Source organism: Anneissia japonica, unplaced genomic scaffold (assembly GCF_011630105.1).
Source record: "Anneissia japonica isolate Jap-2015-1 unplaced genomic scaffold, ASM1163010v1 scaffold287852_len814684_cov197, whole genome shotgun sequence".
Taxonomy (NCBI): Eukaryota; Metazoa; Echinodermata; class Crinoidea; order Comatulida; family Comatulidae; genus Anneissia; species Anneissia japonica.
The window spans coordinates 226,957-242,516 of NW_022704998.1; the positions used below are offsets into that span (position 1 = coordinate 226,957).

Below are 15,560 nucleotides of genomic sequence, written 5' to 3' on the forward strand. Positions count from 1 at the left end.
AGTTAAAACTTTAATATAGCGATGAATCTAAGAACATGATAGCAATTATAAAGGAAGACTGACCCCCACCTATCACTGATATCCAACCGTTGTTAACCAAAACTGTTGGTACTGAATTTCAGATTATATAATACAAATTATTATATATAATTTTATATAACCTGCATTATATAAATCAATATGTATATGTATTATATAATACAGTACAAATGTAATACATATATATATAATATATCAATTATATACTTTTTTAATAGGCATTATATAATATACTGTCTTTCATTTGCATTATACAAGTGCATTTTACATAACTTAATATGTTTTATAATATGCATTATATGTGCAAATCATCTGAATATTCACAAACTATTTGGATCTGAGTATTTTTGGTTTATTTAATCAATGACAATCAGTGACCAACTGATCACATCACAGTGACAGAGCAGACTCTAACAGGTAAATTAGTTATATTTTGTACTTATTTCTATGTTGTTTTATATATATAAATCATATGTGACATATATACTTTCCAATGTTTCCAGACATCATATGAAAATATACGAGTGTGAATAGTACTTTTTGATGTGTATATTTCATGTAAGGACAGTGTTTAGCTTACATCTTCACTAAGCATTCATGAACATGATAAAAGTAAGATAAAAGTAATTTTAACTGCATTTTGTGATTTAACTCAATAGAGAACTTAGTAATATACAGTAAGAGCAGTTAAGATCAATTATTGTAATCTGGGTAGAATCCCATACTTGGTGAGAACACAGAGAGGATAAAGCACCAGAAAGAACGTTTTGTATACATACATTACATAACTGAAACATTAAAGCAGTTAAAAGAAAAAACAAACAGTTAAAAGAAAAATTCCCCTAATATTAAATATTTACAAATGGAATGTCAGTTTGTTAGCTGATTGTACAAGTATTGATTCTAAAGATACCATATTATTTTTAAAGACATTTTAAAAGGTAAGAATGTAATTATGTATAATCAATAAAATAAATTTTAACCATCAGTATTGTCTGTTTCTGGTACATTTTCTGCTTTTGTTTCTTCGGTTGTTGCTTCTTCTACTTTTTCCTCTTCACCACCTGTGTTTCCTTCTGCTTCTGGTGTTGTTTCATCCTTTGCTGATTCAGTGTTGTCTTCTGTCTTTGTTTCTTCTGGTGATTCTTCCTTTGTTTCTGTTTCTTCCTTCTTATCTACAGCATTTTCTTCTGAAGTGTGCTCTGGTTTTTCTTCTGAAGTCTGTTCTGGTTTTTCTTCTGAAGCTTGCACTGGTTCAGATACACCCTCTTTCTGTTCTGATTCTTCTGCCTTTTCTTCAGAAGCTGGTTCTTCTACCTTATCTTCTGATGCAGCTTCTTCTGGTTTATCTTCTGTTTTAGGTGCAGGCTCTGCAGGTGCCTCTTCAGTAGTTTCCTCATTTCCTTTCTCTTCAGCCTTGGCTTCTGTCTCCTCTGGCTGACTTTCTTCAGTCTTAGCATCATTAGTTTCCAGTGGTTTCCCTTCCTTCTGTTCTTCGGATGGTGTGGCATTCTTTTCTGATTGTTCCGCTGCTGCAGCTACAATGCCATGACCTTCCAAAAGTTTGACAACTTCTACAAAGATATCATCTGGTGTGCCTGATTCAGCAGCAACCTGTAAGAAAAATGGCAATAGTAAACATTTATGCAATCCATTAACTACCATGGTTCTGCAGGTATAAAAATTGAAATTAGATTGAAAGGGGGATTCCTTGGTTATGCGTCGACCCCCAAAGATTGGAGCATTTTTGTGTTCAAAGGGGTGGGCTTATACCAAAGAAACTATGGTAACTAATAGAAACCACATATTATTCAATTTGTTTATTGATATTATTTAACCAGGGTGGCATATTTAATCAGCAAATCAGTCTCCCTTGGGTCATGCTTACACATTACAGCAATAACAAAAATAATAGAATAATAATAGAATAATAGATATTGAGTGAGGTTTGCCTGGATGATTTAGATGACACTGGGAGATTGATGCAAGTGGTAATAAGGAAACCAACGTTGGATACCACAATTCAATGGTATAAAGAATAAATAAGTGTGTTACCAAGATAGGAACAGTAGTCCACCTTAAAGCTACACATGATCTTAATTGACAATTTTATGCTTGCTTGAAATATTACATCTGAAAATCATGTATTTATTACATATAGGAAAATAATAATTTTATAATAATCATAATAATGAACAGTAAACGTATTACAAAAATAAAATAATTATTCATAGTTACATCATCACTAAATTACCTTCTTTGTTTTTTCCTTAAAATGATCAAGAACAGGTGTGGTGTGTTCATGGAACACACTCAAACGTTTCTTGATTGTTTCTTCGTTATCATCAGACCTACCACTGGTTTCTCCCCGCTTCAGTAACCTAGTTGTCATTTCCTCATCAGACACTTCAAAGTAGAGGAGAAACTGGCATTCAGTAATCTGGAAGTAAACAAATAATTGGTAAATACAAACAATAAAATGATAAATACAAATAATTAAATGGTTTAATAAATAAGAAAATCTTTAAAAATAGTTGACATAATGAAAATTTACACTTTTATTTAAAATGTAGCTTATGGAATTGATCACCAGTCAGAAGTAAATAAATACTGTACCTCCTTTTCAAATTCTATTCCTTGTTCCAATTTCCTAGGATAACCATCAATTAAAAATACTTTAGAACTTGCAAGAGATGCTTCCATTGACTCCTTGAGAAGTTGAAGCACGACATCCTGAGGGCCAAAAATAAATCTGGATTATATTATGGAGGTATTAGAGAAGGAGATCACTCGAAGAAAGCTATGTGCATGCAGCGCTATGTGCTTGAAGAACGTTTGCGCAATGCCTTTGAAGTCCGATGTGTTACCCGCCATCAAATTTTCAGCAGGCATAGTTTACGAAAAAATTGAACATGGCAAAATGGAGAGCACCTTCTTTTCTGGATGCGCACTACATACAGTCAATCACTATGGCTGCGCAATCGTTTCCATTTTGAAGCTGATACATTTATCTCTCATAAAATATCAAACATATTAATATTTTCCACCAAAAAAAGTTTCGAATTTAATGGAACATTTACATGTACATGACCTTAAAAAGTATAGTATATTTCAACTTCAATTTTCATAAATTGGCCAAAATTCACTAATTCTAATTTTAACAGATATTAATTAATAAATGATTGAGGATTATAATAAACTAACTCATTTTAGGGTTAACGAGGGTTAACTATTCAAAAAATCAATCCAAAATCTGAGTATTTTTCAGTTTTACGCTGACTTAGCTTTGTAGTCGAACCAATCAATCTTTAGACAGAATTATAATGAACACAGAAGTAATTTTAACATAAATATTTTACGGAATCCGTTCCTCAAATATACACATAATAACACACTAAAAGTCCGAAAAAAATCTAATCAGGGGAACATTGTTCATTATAATGATATTTAATGGGTTAGAATCAAACGCTTTATTGCTCAACTGCTCTGCTGGAAGCGTATAAATGCATGTCGTTGCCAAGTTGTTGCTAACGAAAAAATGTGAATTATAGGGTAATACGCCGGGGAACACATAGATTTGTCGCGTCAAAGGGATCTGTTGCCGAGTGATCTCCTTCTCAATAATACCTCCATGATTATATTCGGGCAGTAAACAAATGAAATCAAAGATATACTTTTGTAGAAAAATCCAAAATAAAATTAAAACATTAAAGTATTTATTTTTTGAAGGAATGAAATAATAATAGTTGAGTCGATTAGCCGAGCGTTTAAGGCAAGGGCACTACCTACAGCTATAATATCGTCACTGGTTTGAGCGACAAGCTCCTCTATGGTTCTGGTGGTAGAACAAACCGTCTCTTATAAGAACTACTAAAATCTGTAGGCTCAGTGTACACAATGGCTTATGTGCACTATTAAGAAGCCAGTACATGATTCAGATGGGTAGCACAGACACAAAGGGACCATAGGAGTGAAGAAAGCCACTAAACAAGCAACTAGTCCACACATCAAGTGCCATGAGCATCTTGTTTGATGGATACTGGCGCTATTATAAATGTACACTTTTACTGTTACTATTACTATTATTATCATTATTATTATAAGTTATCAACATTATGAAAATCCTTACAGTAACTGATTACCAGGAAAATTCAGTGATATGCAAAAAGTACAGGAAAAGTATTATTCATACAACTACAGTATTTATATTACTCTTATTTATGTTAAGCGCATAGAGGTCTCTATGATATGCGCTCTTAAGTCGACCATTATTATTATTATTAATAGCTGAGCTAACCTTGAAAAATAAAATTCAAAGATTTCAATTGTTTACTTTCCAATTTTGAAGTATTTTTCATTTAAATATACAGTATAATGTTCTGAAGGTTGTTTTACAAAGTGGATGAATAAAAATGATCAATGAATGGAGTGTATGGGGGTGTATATAATATTTTAATTTTCAAAAGAATAAATATGAGATGGTTCATCCTTATGATGATGCAATAATTAAGAATAGCCAATGAAAATGGGCTCACCACAATGAAGCTATAATCAGGTGGGAATGTCAATAAATATAGGCCTAGTAAAATGATGATGAAATTAAGTTTGATAGACAATAAATATAGGCTCACCAAAATGATTATAATCAGGTGGAGCAGTGAATAAAGTATCAGCAAAAATGGTGATGCAATCAGGTAGGGCAGTCAGTTTAAGATCAATATCATTAAAGTATAGCAGTAATATAATGTCTAAACAACTGAGTAATGACCTCCAACATTTACAAATAACAGTCTAATAAAATGCAGATAATTAATTAGATTTTTTTTTCCCACATTGATTTGATTTTCAGTTTGCAACAGCTTAAGCCATATGTGTCAGCCTCTCAAGCTCAATTCTATTCAATTTGAAAATATAATATTCCAAAGCTATCTTCCATTTGAAAAATCAATATTACTCATGTGTAGCGAAAGAAAAAAACCCAAAAGAACGATGTGTTGGGTAAACACGTCTAGATGAAATGTAGTGTAGTAAAAACCCTTGCCCTCTGCAAAATCAATACTCACTGCATGTGTAGGGAAGAAAAAATACAAAAAAAACCCCCCAAAAAACGATGTGTTGGGTAAACATGTCTAGATGAAGTGTAGTGCAGTGAAACACCCACCCCCACCCCCACCCCACCCTCCTCAACTCCGAAATCAGAACAAGTGGCTGTCTGATAACTCATAATGAGCAAAGACTTATTCTTCTGATCACAACCATCTGTTGGCTATACTCATAAATTTATTCAAGGGCAGGTAATAATTCTCCTCATTTAATTGCTTTTGATTGTTGTAATATTTATTATTTTCCATTAATAAAATAGAACACAAATACCCACATCTAGGGGAAACAAAAGGGATATGGAGAATATGCCACTGAACATGAATACAATATTCAAAGGAACATTAACATTAACAAATAAATGCCTAAGATTTGTTTAACAAACCGTATGCCATAAAAACTCCCCTCCCCCACAAGAACCCTACTAAGGATTTTTATTTCACAAACCCTGATCGAGTTTCTAGTCGGCTCCTTGGTTTGGACCGACTTGTCAGACATTTTGGACCCCACATTGGCAAATTTCTGGAGCCACCACTGCTGGGAAGTGTATCAATAAATTAAAAAATATACATAGTATGCAATATTCTCCACTCCCTAGGAAGTATAACTAATTGTACTTCTAATGCAGTATATTGTTAACAGACAAATACATTTATATATCTTCTTTATATGCTGTCTATATACTGATTGACACTTTCAGGGCTTAAGGCTTTGACTCACTCAGTGGTTCAGTTGTGCATAACAAGAAAAGTAAACACAGTGCTACCAGAACATCAATATTCTACCAGATTTATACTTCCGGCTAGAGAGAAAAAGAGGAAATGGGAATAAACTTCTGACATAAATCCAATAAAATAATATAATTTAAAAAATAATGTACAAACCTGAGGAACTAGTTCACCCTTTTCCATTATCTCTGTTAATTGCTTTCCTCGTTCTGACCCAGATTTCACCTCTGCCCTCAGAAGGTCCCCGGCCGAAAGATGCATGAATGAATATTTTTCTACAAGTTTCGCACATTGAGTACCTTTACCAGATCCGGGTCCTCCTATAATACAAGTTCAAAAGAAGAAAATACATTAATTATCATTGGTGGAATATTAATTAGATCCAATACATTCATTATCATTAGTGAAATATTAATTAGATCCTATACATTCATTAACATTGGTGGAATATTAATTAGCTTTCAGCATCTTTCTAGGGGTCAAATAGCTTACAAACATCCTGAAGGTCATGTAAATAAAAATTAACCTTTTATTCATAAGTCAAATATGATGTAATTTTAAAAATATTTACTAACTTAAAATTCTGACCAAGAAAATATAGACCATGACATTACTAGACATGAAACAATGTAATTAGTTTAACTGTCACCATTACACAGGTGAGATCAAAACTGAAAAATGTTATCCCACATATTCCTAAAGCACATACTAGATTGACAACAGCATACAGAGAATTTGTGTATTCACCCTTGAAATAATAAATATATAGATATTCATACTGTACATATTAATGAATAATAAATTTTTTTACATACATATTTTATATAAAATTAGTGATGTGATTTTTCATAAATTTTAGACAAAATTCTTTACATTGATGGAAGTGGAATTTCCTTGTTTTATATTTGCAATGATTTCCTATAAGAATATCATATTTATTATTGTCAAGTGCAAGAAAATTTTGTATAGCCACTTCAGATGCTCTATATATACATTATATATATATATATATATATATATATATATATATATATATATATATAGGTAGTGCTTGTTTTCGTGGCGGCATTTCGATACAAGTTCTGACCTTCTGTTTAGGAGTCCCGTCCTTCACGCGTTGATGATGGCAAGCTTCTCTGATATACATAGGTCGCATCGTTTCGTCTTGTTGTTGGATGCCTGGGCTTTGGTGATGATAGACCAAGAGATGGTGAATGGTTGATTTTTCTTTTTGAGTTCCCATATGTATCTGGAGAGTTCGGTCCTGTGTTGGTGTTTCTCCCTCTTGAACGATTGTGTGTGGTTGTAGTATCTGGATTTGAAGGGTGGCTCTGTCAGTCCGATGTAAACTTTAGGGTCGTCTTCGTTGGTCTTTTCCACTTTTGCTTTGTAGATGATGTTAGAGGCCAGGCAATTTCCTTGGAGTGGGCATTGCTCTTATATATATATATGAAGAGTTCATACGCAAAAACCGATAAACGCCATTTCCGTCAAAAATGAATCAATATAGCCATTTTTTAGCTTATGTTGCCACGATCCTAATTATGAAACCAACGTATTTTGCACGACAGGCGAACGTTTTTTTGCAAAAGCCTATAAACACCATTCCATGTTTTTGGCAAAGGCCGATATATCTGTTTCAGCCAATCAGCGTGCAGCTCTGAATTGAGGCAACTAACACTGCTCTCGCACAGATAGTGTGACGTAAATCTAGTAAATACTTTATAAATAATGGATAATTTCAATGATATTGAAAAGCCTGTGTTGAATTCTCACCATTGGGACATAAAAACAGCGGTGCCCAGGCAATTCTGTTCAAGCTTGGCCACGAGAACTAGGGCCTAGGGCCTAAGCCTAGGTAGGCCTAAGTGGTGAGGAAAATGTTGAACCTGTCGTATGCACACGGTCATGTTGGCTTCACTTTCTACCAACGATCTTCCTTGTGTTCAATATGTGTCATATATAATAAGCCTTGCCCTCCCCACCCCTTCTCCCTGGTACCACCACACCATTGAGTTTTATTCTTTCAAAATAATAGCCCAAGTAATAACACTCAGTATAATATTAATGTTATAAAGCACATAGGCCTACAATACAAAAACAAGCAGGGTTGAATTCAGAAACATGACATTAAGCGTACCTCCCTCCCCCCACCCCCAACCATAACCATCCAGACCTGGTTTTGATTGTCTCAACATGAGTTTCTATTTAACTTAGAATAGTAAATTAATTGGTAATAATGGTTTTACATTTCAGTTCCTGCTGATGCTGGATTTGTAAAAAATCAGGAGGTGGATTTATCTGTTTTTGACGCAAAACAAAATAAATATCACCAAATTATCTTTCTTAATGAAAGTTTACATTTTTCAAATTTTAACAGTATGATCCTACATATGTATCGATTTAGAGCCTGCATTTTTTAAGTTTGTTGATCTTTAGAAGAAGGCTTATTAAAAATACATAATTATCTCGAAACTAAAAAATTGGATTTATCTGTTTTTGCATATGAACTCTTCATATATATATATTATTATATATTTTTATCATTATAAGTGGAAACTCCCAATTAGATACATAGGAGGATAATCCATTTAAAGCAGTATACAAATATATAAGAGAATCTGAACTTACCAATGACAAATATGACCTTGGCATCCTTCAATGTGGGAGTGGCAACCTCCTGGTCCTTGCTTTGCTGCTTCCCTACATTTAATAAAAAGAAAAGCGCAAAATGGAAGGGAAATGTCACAAGGTCACATGATTCTCACAATGCAATATTAAAAACAACTTAAGAACAATCTCTGCATAATATTCACAAGTTAAGTCCAAAAATTGGCATGCCACAACGACGCATTAACAATAACATGACATTGGTTTGTGTTGCTCAACAAACATCATTAATCTATGCAGGGCCTAAAGATTCTCCTGAAGTACCTTTTGACAGTTTCTTGCCCATGTTTTGTAGTCCCAGGTGAGTGTGCTTCTACTGCTACCAGCCAGTTATTTTGACAATGGTTACTATATATATACTTCCTGGTTTTACTTCCTCAATTCCCCAAACCCATTTATTCATATCACCATAGTAATTAGAGGAGTAGTTGCTATAGTTAGTCTCAATACACCAGATTCAATTGAATAGGTACTGCAGTTTCAACATAAGGCTGAACGTGGGTGGAACAATCCATTATATAAGAGAGGGTAAATGAAGCTAAATAAAATTATGTTTACCTTCTGAATCAGGAAGTGTTTGGTCATCCTCACCGGTAACGTAAGCTTCCTTTTTCTCAAGTACCTCTTCAATAACTACATAAAAATAGAAAAAAATAAATAATTATCTAAATTATTATATCATGCTTTGTATGATTTTTATAATATACAAATCATATTGTAAATGGCATTTATTTTTTTTGCTGAAATTACATCCTATTTTCATGTTAATAGTATGATTTTCATTCAAAACAACATAAAATACATTGAAATGTTCCACACCCCTTCCTACAAATGGAATATTCCAAAAATACTGCCACAAGAACACAAATAAAGCAAACTATTGACTGATGATGACATAATTAATGTTGAAATATTGAATCCCAACACGATGGCGTGCATTTCAATACTTGGAGTATGTATTATACCTTCTTATTTGAGATTAATCAGTGGACGTTTCGAACTTTGGTTTTACATGTTTATCTTTATGATGTTTTAATATTGACTTTGTGTTCTTTAGGTGAATGTTTAAATTGTATTTAAAAAATGTTTTTCAAGACCTTTGGCCACTGCAGTACTTCTTAAAGAAGATTTATTCTTTTTTTAGGCCATAAAAAAATACTTAAAAAAACATGAAAGGTACCTTCTGTCCTTGGTTTGTCTGTTATCTCTGGAATGGGTTCATCCTTCTCTGCTCCTGTATCCAGTAATTCAGTGGCAAGCTGAACGAGTTCCTCTTTCTGTGGGAAAGGGATGAGAATCAACATTTCATCTTTATACATAATATAAAGTAAAAAATTACTACCATTGCATTGGGATGATATGATTACTTACCTCTTTATTTTCTTCAGTGCTTTTAGTTCTAGAGTTTGAAATTGGTGGGAGTGGTGGTGACTTTGCATTCAGTTTCAGATCAACTACAGAAAGTTATATATAAAAACATTATTGTTATCATCATCATCATCATCATCATCAACAAAATAATCATCAAATCACTATCATCTACCACTTTTCTATTTACTATGATTAAAATGAATTATTTAATAGCTTTTTTCCTATTTTATGGAGTATTGTATTTAAACTTTATGTTTTGGAGAAATATTTAAATCTTATCAATTAATTACTTATAATTATAATTTTTCTTTATTTATGAGAAATGGCATTAGCTCAATTATTCAATATAATTATGAATACATAAATTAAATAAATGTTTTAGTATATAAAATTAATAAAACAAACTGATAATTGTCTTAATTTGCTGAAATTCAATTACTCAAAAAGAAAAAAAAAAGAATAAATTCCTGAAGCTGTAAGGGCTATATTGGAAAGAAATGTTAGTTATTGAATAATTATACCCTGTATAAAGAAGGTTTAGATAAATAAATATAAATAAATATATTATTTGTTGTAGATGTATGACAGATAGCACCCCTAGAAAATGAACAGTAATAAAAATCATTAATTTTGTCATACCACAACTTCTCTCTTAGAATTTAACAAAAATAAGACATATTATTAGCAAAAAGACAGTACTATTTACACAGTGGAGCAGTCTTAAGTAGATGAGATGCTTACCACTGGCAGCTTCTGGTGTCTTGGGCGAGTAGAACAATTCATCAAACATGTTTGCAACATCATAGAAAACCTCATCCTCATCTCTGTCAGCATCCACCTATAGAGGGCGATATTTAACAAGCAATGGTAGTCAGATGTAAATAAAGAATTGACTTGACTAACACTAAATAATTACAATAATAATAATAGTAATAAAAATAACAAAGGCAATAATAATATAAACAACAAAATCAGTAATTATAATAATAATAAATTTACAATGATTATAAATAAAAAAGTTAAAACAGTGTTATAAATAAAGAACTCAGTGAATAATACCAAGGATTGATAGGAAATAAAATGAATAAAAGGAGTCAATACTGATTGAGGTATATCATATACTAATTGGATATAAAATTGTATGCTCAATGCAATGTATATGAACAGTTCTTCTTTTGGCTTTTTCGGCTTTATCAAGCCATTAGCCTTACCACCACTTTCTTCCAGTTCAGCTTTTCGCAATTGTTTTTTGCTCAAAGTAAATATCGTTTTATTAATATGAACAATAATAATAATAATAATAATAATAATAATGTTATATTTATATAGTGCATATTGCACATTGCCCCTATGTGCTTTACAGAGAAATATCATAGGGCAACTGAAGAAAAAGCAAATAACAATAAAATAATAACAATTAATAATGAGTATTAATTATCACGATAAAGAGATAAGGAGAACAGACCTTTTTAATATCATCTGGAAATTGTTCAAAGAGACAGGGAGTATTTTTTAAGAATATTGACAATCTAGATTCAGTTGCCTCTGCAGTATCATCTTCTCGTTTGTTAATGGCTCTCCTCTTTTCTAGTCGGTATCGCAATATCTGCTCATCACATTCAAGATACAGAAGAAGATCTGGATGTCCGTACTTAACAAAAAAAAATAAAATTATCAAATGTAACACAGATTTTTTTGTAACTGGCTATGAAATAAAATTTAATTCTATACACTAAAAAATATACTGTCTATATAATACAATAAGCTTAAAAACATAATAGTTTGAACTGAAGTATCTTTGCTTTTAAGATATTTGATTTTTATACAGGGGCGGATCCAATGGGGGATATGTGCTCCATCCCCCACCCCCCCTTTTACCACTACATTTTAAAATTTCAGTACATACAATGACATGTATTGAAATAAGACGAACTAGAAAATAAATATGTGACCCTCCTCCCTTTTGAAATATCAATTTTGGAGTGTTTTTTTTTTCTAGATTTACCCATAAAATACGTTTAACATACGGTACTAAGGATTAGCAGTTAATAGAATAGTACACTGTAAATTTAATGATGAATCTAATTTATCATCACCATTCAAAAGCAGAGTAGGTGATCATAAGATTTCTCTATAACAGTGATCTTAATTAACCTACTAAAAATATCTATGGTGTATTATAATTAACAAATATCATTAATTATTATCATTAATTATCATCATTATATAGCATGGAAGAAATTTTATAGTAAAAATCATTGCATATATTAGGATTAAATCTATAATTTCACTTCTAACAGAGTAGGAGATCAGAGGATTTCTCTATGAACAATGATCTTAATTAACATAATAAAAATATCTATGGTGTATTATAATTAACAAATATCATTAATTATTATCATTATTAAACAGCATGAAATAAATTTTATAGTAAAAATCATTGCATATCCTAGGATTAAATCTATAATTGCACTTCTAACAGAGTAGGTGATCAGAAGATTTCTCATTTAAAGGAACCTAACAGAAATATCTATGGTGAAATACTACATACAGTGGGTTATCTTGGGGTGCATGGCTCCAAATAATAGCTTTCCGATCCTCTTCCCCACCCCATTGAAAATGTCCAAAGCCAAAAAAAATCATTCTCAAGTAATAAAAACCACCTCATATCACCTTATTTTGTGACCTTGTTCCTCCCACTTTATCATCGAGCCTCCCCACTCCAACCTCGGCCCCCCCCCAATCAGCTCCCCATTTTAAGTTTCCTAGATATGCCACTAACTGCAAGCCAAAGTTCATACCAACATGCATAAAGTTTATGTTACAGGAAATTGACTCTAAATATTTACTACTGCAATAACTAAAAATTAAATGAAGGAAATAGGCCTATCAATCAATGATTGTTATGTAAACCATGGACTTACCTCAGATAGTAACTGACCCTTGGCTACAATGGACTTGAGGTTTGACATGTGGGCATCATCTTCCTTACTGGCTGATATTTTGTCTCTTATCATTTGTCCAACTGACACATGATGATATTCAGCATACCTACTGCCCAGCTTCTCACACAAGAGAGCTTTACCACTTCCTGGTCCACCTGAGGACAATCAAAATAACATTAAAAAATAGGCTCCCAGTGGAAGTGTGTGTCTACTGTTTGATAAGTTTTTTTTAAGGCTACTGTAACTCATCCATCTTTCTGTGTTGGCCATTCACTTGAATCATGGAGGTATAAAATAGCTTGAATAACTGTACAAATTATATTGTGACTTTTTAGTGAACTTTAAAGGACAGGTTTTATCTAGCAACTTTCTATGTTGGCAAATTCACTTGATAACTTAACTTGGACAGGTTTTGTCTAGCATGGCATATTTCGTAAACTTACTTTTCATTTTTATCTTTAGCTCATGACCCATCCCATCATTCTTCCACCGGATTTATTCTTAAAAGGTCAACTATCAGAAGATAACAAAGTGTCTACTTCCCCCTTGGGCAGTAGACACAAAAATAATAGAAAAAAAGATTTTCCCACACGACAGATTCGCAACTTCTTTGTCGATTCCATGGCATGCTTCTAGGATTTTTCTATGTAATAACTGACCATCTATTTGTAGCTATGCTCTAGTCCAAATATGTGTGACATTTGTGTAAACCTATTTTCTGAATTACTTTTTAAATAACTTTATGCAAGTACAAGCATTTTAAAATTTCTGTTCGAGAACAGTAAAGTCTTTTTTATATATCGGGCACATCTAGGATGTTGTTTCCAAGAGAAACTTTTCAAGGAAAATATGTTGACATAATACAGTAACTAATTCATAATTTGAACAAATCCTATACCTCAAAAAACTTGGAACTTACCAATGACAAATATATGTTGTAGGTTTTGGGATCTATTTATGGATGCAATTGGTGGGAGGGGACTAGTAGTTTTTAAATCCAAGAGGGAGGGCTCAGTGGCGAACGTTGGTTGACGTTCTAATGGCTCTGATGTAATTGGTGGCAACGGGCTTGTCTTTCTCATTTGTACTTGATCTTCAACGAATGTGTTCCATTGAAGTGAGCGGCCATCGCTGTCCTTTGCTTTGGTGATGCACTCTTGCAAATATTCAAGGTGGTTTTCCGGTTTAAAATACATTAAACCCGTCATCATACTCTGCAATGGATGAAATATGATGATAAATCATTTAATGAATAACTGAGGCTTGACATTAGGAAATTGGAAGTACCACATATATTTATTACTTAGTTTTGCAAATAATAGCTTTTCATAAACTCCGCTCTGGGTTTGGAGAGGACTTTGATGTGACTCGTCTTAAATCCGAGCTGGTAGTTATTTATGCGATGGACGATTTTAAACACAAATGACCGATCAACATTTTGCATCACATCACTGAGAACAATCTAATCACTATATTGCCCCAGCTGTATAATTAAGCTTGTATCTTTAATATTGACCCTCCCTATATCTACAGCATCAATTGAGAGGTCGTTTTCTACACTAAAAAGAATAAAGACATTTAGTAGAAATAGTACCGGAGAAAACAGATTATCTGGTTTAGCATTTATCTCAATAGAGAGGGAGTTAACTATGAAAATGAAGCAAGAGAACATATTCCATGACTTGGAAAGGAGGATGGATTTCATTTTTAAGTACACTGTGCCGTACGCGTACAGATAAGCTACATGATTGTGAAATAATGTACAAAACTAAGCCAGCCTTATTAATAAGTACATTAAGTTCATTACTCTATATGTTTGAATTTGTTGTACATATACTTTTATATTAAAAAGAGCAATTCATACCGACATAATTGCTAAGAAAATAGTATGACTAAAAGTAATTGATTATTTTCAGTTCCATACAGTAGATCCTAGTTGATGATGATAGCAATCACAGTATCCAAGCATTACGTAAATCGAATCAACGACCATACAGTGTACAGCTTGCCTGCTATTTGGGTCAGTACAGATTTGGGTTGTCACAAACAACTTTCCCACGTGCTGAATGCTGACTAAGCTTACTGTAATGCATGCATGGTCATTAACCGTACAGGCACTCGGTGTTAATTATGGAAGAACACATCAAATAGCGCAATAATATCACTTTTCCACGGATAATTGCCGACAACTATTCAGTACTGCAACTATGGAGGTGGAGGTACAACAAATAAAAGGCCAAACGTTTCAATATTGACTTGATTCATTATAGTTTCTTATTGTATCAAATTTTGTCTACTAACTTAGTAGTACTACTAGGGCCTAGTCTTTATATTCTGTACTGCAATTTTGGAAAACGTGAATAGGCTACACAGTACAGCAGTACTTTACTAACAAGATAGACAGTAACTACACAGATCACGCTTCCTCACAGTGTATTGAAGAAGGTTGAAAGTGTCAATACCACGTGTAAACAATACACATACTCTAATGAATAATATTACATATATCCATATTCGGGCTTACCTCAAACAGTTGTGGTATCTCCTTCTTCGCGAGATACGTTTTAGTTTTTTCCCTAGACGTCATTTTGTCTGTATGTTTTCCAAACCAACTTTCTCGTGTTGTCTTTCTGTCTCGTCTCCAGGTAAACACGATATGGTAATGAGTAGGCGGGGTTTGTTTCTTGCGTAGCAACTTGATTGATTG

General features: G+C 32.8%; 2 protein-coding genes across 3 annotated transcripts; both read right to left on the reverse strand.

Annotated features, from left to right (window-relative positions):
* Positions 1-235: 235 nt before the first annotated feature.
* Positions 236-11,504, reverse strand: LOC117105150 (adenylate kinase isoenzyme 5-like). Of its 2 annotated transcripts, XM_033246214.1 has the most exons (10): positions 11,374-11,504; positions 10,650-10,746; positions 9,909-9,991; positions 9,718-9,814; positions 9,096-9,170; positions 8,499-8,570; positions 6,024-6,187; positions 2,656-2,772; positions 2,292-2,479; positions 236-1,651 (listed from the first exon to the last, which is right to left on the reverse strand). In XM_033246214.1, the coding sequence occupies exons 2-10, from the start codon at positions 10,696-10,698 to the stop codon at positions 1,018-1,020; spliced, it is 1,479 nt and encodes a 492-aa protein (XP_033102105.1). In that variant the 5' UTR covers positions 10,699-10,746; positions 11,374-11,504; the 3' UTR covers positions 236-1,017. The 2 variants fall into 2 exon arrangements, with proteins under 2 accessions (XP_033102105.1, XP_033102106.1); XM_033246215.1 differs by lacking the exons at positions 9,096-9,170; positions 9,718-9,814; positions 9,909-9,991; positions 10,650-10,746; positions 11,374-11,504 and adding an exon at positions 8,802-8,997 and having other exon boundaries at positions 236-1,653; positions 2,294-2,479.
* Positions 11,266-15,440, reverse strand: LOC117105168 (adenylate kinase isoenzyme 5-like). Its single transcript, XM_033246240.1, has 5 exons — positions 15,378-15,440; positions 13,773-14,067; positions 12,833-13,008; positions 11,374-11,559; positions 11,266-11,289 (listed from the first exon to the last, which is right to left on the reverse strand). Exons 1-5 carry the CDS (start codon positions 15,438-15,440, stop codon positions 11,266-11,268), a joined length of 744 nt encoding a protein of 247 aa, XP_033102131.1.
* Between the last annotated feature and the right edge of the window lie 120 nt (positions 15,441-15,560).